Source organism: Folsomia candida, unplaced genomic scaffold (genome assembly GCF_002217175.1).
Source record: "Folsomia candida strain VU population unplaced genomic scaffold, ASM221717v1 Fcan01_Sc005, whole genome shotgun sequence".
NCBI lineage: Eukaryota > Metazoa > Arthropoda > Collembola > Entomobryomorpha > Isotomidae > Folsomia > Folsomia candida.
The window spans coordinates 1,800,207-1,807,335 of NW_019091197.1; the positions used below are offsets into that span (position 1 = coordinate 1,800,207).

At 39.8% G+C, this 7,129-nt stretch overlaps 1 protein-coding gene across 2 annotated transcripts; it reads left to right on the forward strand.

Moving 5' to 3' along the window:
- The first annotated feature begins 1,422 nt into the window (after window positions 1-1,422).
- On the forward strand, window positions 1,423-6,507 carry LOC110849788 (ovochymase-2). 2 transcript variants are annotated; one of them, XM_022097238.2, is made up of 8 exons: window positions 1,423-1,536; window positions 3,783-4,071; window positions 4,178-4,314; window positions 4,396-4,584; window positions 4,849-5,025; window positions 5,275-5,485; window positions 5,823-6,182; window positions 6,289-6,507. In XM_022097238.2, exons 1-8 carry the CDS (start codon window positions 1,482-1,484, stop codon window positions 6,401-6,403), a joined length of 1,533 nt encoding a protein of 510 aa, XP_021952930.1. In that variant the 5' UTR covers window positions 1,423-1,481; the 3' UTR covers window positions 6,404-6,507. The 2 variants fall into 2 exon arrangements, with proteins under 2 accessions (XP_021952930.1, XP_021952932.1); XM_022097240.2 differs by having other exon boundaries at window positions 4,190-4,314.
- Window positions 6,508-7,129: the final 622 nt, after the last annotated feature.

The window sequence follows — 7,129 nt, forward strand, 5'->3', positions numbered from 1 at the left end:
AAATGTACAGAATCGTAATAAAAATTACGACGCACAAGAGGAAATACCAAGGGATTATTTCCATCCGTGGGATCGGAGTTGGTTGCCATGTCACCCGGTTCCACGAAATACAGCCGGAGAAGAAACGAAACTTATCGAAACTTATCGGTAAGTACGACGAATCTTTGCAAGGCTAGGAAAGGATTGTGAGAAGGGAGAGATACTTTTCGAAATTTTGGAAATTTCATTGGAACATATTTTGGTGGATCCTCTTTCTTGGATATCCCAGTTCAGAAAGTTTTATTTGATTTTAATTGGGGAAAAGTTATGTTTATACATACATGCACTTTATTTATTTATGTATGTATGTATGTATTTGCCAGTCAATTTACTTTTGAGGTTACATTGCTGTGACCTAGTTTAGAAAAGTTGGGACATTACATTGTACTGACTGCTTGCATGATTGGATTTTCAGTCTTACAGGGGTATAAAATGCATCCAGATGTATGTATTTATGTAAGTAATTATAACGTTTACTTAATTAGGTTCAAAACACGGTTTAATTATAAGTAACCAAACGAGGTAAAGTGCCTCAAAGCTAGTACTAAATTTGTAATTAACCAAAGAATTAATAATATTATTAATTGATTAAGTATTAATTTCTTGTTTCTGATCCTGTAACACATTTAGCCGTTAAAATGCAAAACGTATTTAAACAATAATATGTAATTATTCTAAGTAACTAGTATAACAATTAGGATAATTAAAAAATTCAAATATGTATGCAGGAATTAGACTTCAAGTTCGCTGGTAGTATGTAACGTATGCTTCGATTTGGAGAATAATTAAATAATCACATAAGTTAAAGTCGGATGCAAGTTACACCCAACACGCCACTTAACAACGAACAATGGGTCGTACTTGCTTACAAAATACATTTAATTGAGAGGGAAAGTATCCACCGATGTTATTGAAAAACCGTTTCCGACGTACATACACGTTGTAATTTTAACTTGTGACCAGGTCCTATCCGTTCCAATAAAAAGTTATTGATAACTTGCCTTATCAACAACTCCCAGTTTAGCATTCATCAATCACAAACAACCCACTCGACTTTATGATCTCAATCCGCAATTATTTATTAAAAAGGTGTGCGAAACCCTTGTTCTCGGTAACCTTATACAGACAGATCAACCTGATAACAACGATAACACTAACCTCATCATGTAATTGTAAGATGCAATTTATAACGTATCAATTTTACAACTCAAAACAGTAATATACCAACTAAAAAATACAGTTATGATGAATCTGCTTGTCCTAGAAACACAGTTAGACAATTATTATTTTATCTCGTCTGTTACACAAGACTCATTTACATATGTACATACATATATACGTACTTGCATTGCATAGATAAATGCATGCGTGAAACCTGTGATAAGCCCATGGTTACTTACTGATTTCCCCAGTCGAGTAAAGTCACACCTTGAGAGATCACAATGCAGGAAAAGGTAGTCATTTTAGTTGTCATAGTCGTCCTGGGTGGGACCTCAGGTAAGAAGGGATTTTTTGGCAGAAACGCGATTTGCCAAATTTATGTGATTACGCATCAGAACCAAGAATTGTGCAGTGGTGTGTGTGTGTGTGTCTGTGTGTTACCAGTTGAACTTGGCGCTTGATTATACACGTGTCTCACATTGTCCAAGCTAACGTCACCTAGCGGCAGTTTGGGCATTATGTTGTATTTTTCGTTTCTAGAGGGCGTTTTTCACTCAAATGTCAAAACGTTTCCCAAACGTTGACTAACACTAGAACAACGAAACACACCCTTTAGATCCGTCGAGACTTGATCACATGAACGGGCTCACTCCCTAGAGTTAACATTTGACCAGTGACATGGGCACACCTCCTAAAGTTGACACTTTACCTGAGACCTGGGCATACCCACTATACTTGACACTTGACCTGTGACCTGGGCACACCCCCTGGATTTGACATTTGACCTGTAACCTACGTACAACCCTTAAAGTTGACACTTGACGGAGTTGACCTGTGACCTGGGCATACCCACTATACTTGACACTTGACCTGTGACCTGGGCACACCCCCTGGATTTGACATTTGACCTGTAACCTACGTACAACCCTTAAAGTTGACACTTGACGGAGTTGACCTGTGACCTGGGCACACCCACTAAACTTGACCTGTGACCTGGACACACCCACTAAACTTGACACCTGACCTGTAACCTGGGCATAACTACTATACTTGACGCTTGACCTGTGACCTCTGTGCCCCTACGGTATAGTTGACACTTAACCTGTGCCGTACTAATTTTAATTACCTACCAGCGCCACCTACCGGATGTTGGTTGTTTTTCAGCGCTAGAGGGCGGGCTTTAGCTTCAAGTGCCTAAACGTTTTTAAAACGTTAGAACAATGGCACACTTTAGAGTCGTGACTGAATGTTTTCCGTGGTTGCACTCTTTGCAATCATGACTGAGCGTTTGTCGTGGTCACACCAAAAGAGTCGTGACTGAACGTCTTTCGTGGTCACACCCTTTAGAGTCGTGACTGAACGTTTTTCGTGGTCACACCTTCTAGAGTCGTGACTGAACGTATTTCGTGGTCACACCCTTTAGAGTCGTGGCTGAACGTTTTTCGTGGTCGCACCGTTTAGAGTCATGACTAAACGATTTTCGTGGTCGCACCCTTTAGAGTCGTGGCTGAACGTTTTTCGTGGTCGCACCGTTTAGAGTCGTGACTGAACGTTTTTCGTGGTCGCACCATTTAGAGTCGTGACTCAACGTTTTTCGTGGTCGCCCCCTTTAGAGTCGTGACTGAACGTTTTTCGTGGTCGCACCGTTTAGAGTCGTGACTGAACGTTTTTCGTGGTCGCACCGGTTAGAGTCGTGACTGAACGTTTTTCGTGGCCACACCCATAGAGTCGTGACCGAACGTTTTTCGTGGTCGCACCGGTTAGAGTTGTGACTGAACGTTTTTCGTGGCCACACCCATAGAGTCGTGACTGAACGTTTTTCGTGGTAGCACCGTTTAGAGTCGTGACTGAACGTTTTTCGTGGTCGCACCGGTTAGAGTTGTGACGACACGTATTACGTGGTCGCACACTTCAGAATCGTGGCGTGACGAACTGTATTATTACACATCGTCCTATATAACGTTGCAATCAAGACCACACTCCTTTGCTCTGTGTGAATGTAAATGTGTAACAATTATTCAGAAGACGTTTGTATCGCGAAACTAAATAAAATCGAGGGACTTCGAGCCCGCATTGCGGGCTTAAGAGACTAGTTTATTATAAAAGTGACTCATTCTTCCAAACCGAGGTGAATAATAATTTACATATTTGACAAGTTAATAAACAAATATGCAACTCGGGTCACACTATCAACAAAATTGTATTTTAGAAACACAATTTTGTTAACGTATGTTTCAGTTTCTAAGGTTTCTAAGATTAAAAAAATACTTTGTCACAATCTCGTCGCAGATAAAATTACGTACTTTTCGCACAATCCAGTACAGTAGAGTTTCCGTTTAATCTGCATAAATAATACACTCGTAAAAATCATGTATTAAAATAGTACCAAGCGATATTCACATATGACTCTACCCGAGTGGTATTGATTAGTAATATGTTGTAGTAATAGCTCCCTTATTAAAGGTGTACCATATCGGTAGCAAAGTTTAACGGACCGGTATAACTTTAATCAAGACCTGCGTAACTTTACCAGATTTTTAAGAGTGTATAAAAAATTTGTATATTTTGATTTGATGCATCAGCCACCCCACAGAATGGCAACCAACGTCCCAGTCTTCACAATGGAAGGATCATCGGAGGAGTGGTGGCGGATCGTCACGAATTTAAATTCGTCGTTAATATACACCGTCCCTCCTACTACTTTGCAGGAACCATAATTTCACCCGAATGGGTCGTTACTTCAGCCCAGTTTGCTTGGGATGACCTCTCTACGTACACAATAGTAGCGGGAGATCACAAAATTGATACTGTTGATGGTGAAGAACAATTTCGAAATGTGACAAAAATTTTAATCCACCCAAACTATACGAGGTATGTAACTGATGATGTATTCCGTGAAATAAGAACACATTCAGATTTGCATAATCTACATAATTTAAGACAATCAATACTGCAGATTATTTTGTCTAAATTTTAGAAGTTATCTTAGTTTGGATACAACCAGATTTATTCTGTATGAAAATGACGTCGCTTTAATGAGGGTTACCCCGCCGTTTGAACTTAACGAATTCGTCCAACCCGCTGTCTTCCCGGAGGCTGGATTTGTTCCGCCACGTAATAGCTAAATTTGGGGGATAATGAGAATCACCAAATGTAATTTTTTTAAATCATTTTAATTGTTCTTCACTGTTACAGCCGTATGTACAGTGGCCGGATGGGGAGCCACGACTGAAAGTGGTACCGCATATTCTACCGACCTCTTGAAGGTTAACGTCCCATTTGTTGACCACGACACGTGTCACGCCAGTTTCGACAGTATCGGCAGAGGCATCGCAGAGTCGATGATTTGCTATGGCGAACCTAGAAGGGACTCGTGCTCGGGAGGTATGGTACAAAAATTATAATAGGGCTATTCATTTTCGCATGTTCACATCACTCCATAATTTTAATAAATTGCGAACTATGTATGTAAATACTAGCTTTGGGAATGAGTAAGTTTCGCAGGTGAATTTTCAAGACACATTTTTTTGCGAACTTGCGAATTTGTTTTTGCTAATATTGATTGAGATGTGAACTCATTATGAATACCCTAAATGTATGCAAATATTTACAGACATGCTTGTTAATTTACATACCCTTTTTATGTAGATCAGGGAGCTCCCCTCGTATGCGGGGAGAATCAGACCCTTTGTGGGATTTCGTCGTGGGGAAATAGGTGTGGCCTCCCAGGTTTTCCAGGGGTTTACACGGAAATTTCATATTTCCTGGAATGGATCCGATCGTCAATTAGCTCTGTCGAAGAGGACCTAACACCTGTGGAAACAGGTAGATAGATTTGCCTATTTTGAACTAATTTATCGACAGGCGAGGCATCCTCGTCATTATAAATAAGGCATAAAGCGTATAGGCCCGTACATAAAGCATGCGATCCGATTTTCAGAGATTTTTTACCCCTACACCCTTGACCTGTATTCCCCATGTTATAATTTGCACAGAAACAGGATGCCTTGACCCCTTCCCCAAGTGAAGTCGATCCAACAATTTAAAATGTCAATCTCGTCATACTTATTTTAGTTACGTCCTGTGGCGGGCGGATCGACGTGACCTCTGCCAGCATCAACTACCTAGTTGAAGGATCTATTCGGGCAAATCAACGGTGCGTGTGGATCGTAAAAGTGCCCTATGATACGATCCGATTCCGACTTCAGTCATCCGGGCTGAGCGGAAGTGATGGCCTTTATGTTACGAAGTTTGTCAATTCAGTCCCTAGGGAACAACAAAGAGTGTGAGTAAAAAAAATGCACCAATCCGTATTAAAGTATGCATATACATACAAACGGTACAACTATTATTGTGTTGGGTCACCTAATTTGCATATTTGGGTGCATTATCGAGAGCCGTAGAGTTTATTCAACAAGAAAAGCCTGATAACCGTCGTAGTGAGAATTTATGCAAATAAGATGACAAGGAACAAAAATAATTCTACTATCACTGGATTATCAGCGCCAAATGCTATTCCTAATTCTAATTACACTAAGAATTAGTCGATTATTTAAGAATGTGCGGATAAATATTAAAATCGACAATTTGCAAAAAATTACCGACAATTTTCCATTCTGCAGATCATCCGTTGGTCAAAACTACACCCTTTCCGGCGGCGGAGTTGTCATCATTACACTTGCCGTTGGATCCGCGCCCACGCGTGGCTTCAGTCTGCACCTCTTTTCCAGCGGGTTAGCCGACCAGACCCCCGACTTCACCGGATTCATGCAGACGAGCGGAGAAACAGGGAACCTCACGTATCCAAGCCATGGCGGTGGCTATGACAACTTCGAGAATGCTCTGTTCATAATCGCTCCAGCCACGCCACAACAGAGGTTCATCTCTTTTCTAGCGATGGACCTCGAAAACTGGTCCGGATGCACTGCTGATGCAGTTTCAGTGTACAGCTGGTTAAATGGGATGTATGCTCTCATAACAAGGTATCTAAGATATTCGGAAGTCATGACCTTAACCTAATGTCACGTTATTTTACACCCTTTTAAATAAATTTTCCTCTAATGACGAATTTAATTCATACTTATTTAGAACCTGTGGAACGACCATACCGCCAACCTTGACCTTACATGAAAGCTTGGGTCTGGTCACTTTCACGTCAGACGTTCATATTACAAGATCAGGATTTGCATTCGAGTGGATGTAAATTGTAGCTATAGGAAAAGTGACAATTATAATTGTTTGGCTGATTGTGCTTACTAACTACTAAATACAGATATCCGTATTGTATAATTTGTATTTAATGTAGCGTAACTTTTTGCCCTTATAAGCATGTCGAACATGATCATTATTATCATATTTAATAAAGCACATCCACACGTTTTCAAATACATAAATACTTGTATGTGTAGCATTATTTACAGATATCAAAGGACTTATCTGTATTCAGTTAGTATTGTATTTGCAAAGAATCGTTGCTATACAGCATATCTTCTTCAGGTGCGAATTACAGTCTTAATTATAATCGTACCTATATTAAGGTCGAAACGCTGCTTAATTAAATAAACAAGGTATCGTACCGAAATTTACAATCAAGGTGAACTCATGCTTTCCTCGTAGTGAAAGGTTTGCCACGAATTTTTTGCACGTTTGCAGATTGTTATCCGTATGCAGTATATAGACATACTCTTGATACACAGAAATTATTGTACACCAATTATTATTAAATTACTATTATGTACCAATACCAATACCATATTTCTTCCAGAGAAAAAAAGTAATAAAGTGTGCAGCGTAGAATTTGTCCAACTTTACCATAAACAGACACACATAGGTATGTTTGTACGTATAAACATGTGTACGTGTAGTAATCTGCTGAACTACACATGCTTGTATATGCAATGTGTAGAAACGTGATTGACATCAGGTAAAT

Coding starts and splice junctions, on each gene's coding strand:
- LOC110849788 (XM_022097238.2), top strand. CDS start 1,482: ATGCAGGAAAAGGTAGTCATTTTAGTTGTCATAGTCGTCCTGGGTGGG. Junction 4,315..4,395: donor GGCTGGATTTGTTCCGCCAC/GTAATAGCTAAA, acceptor TCACTGTTACAG/CCGTATGTACAGTGGCCGGA. Junction 4,585..4,848: donor AAGGGACTCGTGCTCGGGAG/GTATGGTACAAA, acceptor CTTTTTATGTAG/ATCAGGGAGCTCCCCTCGTA.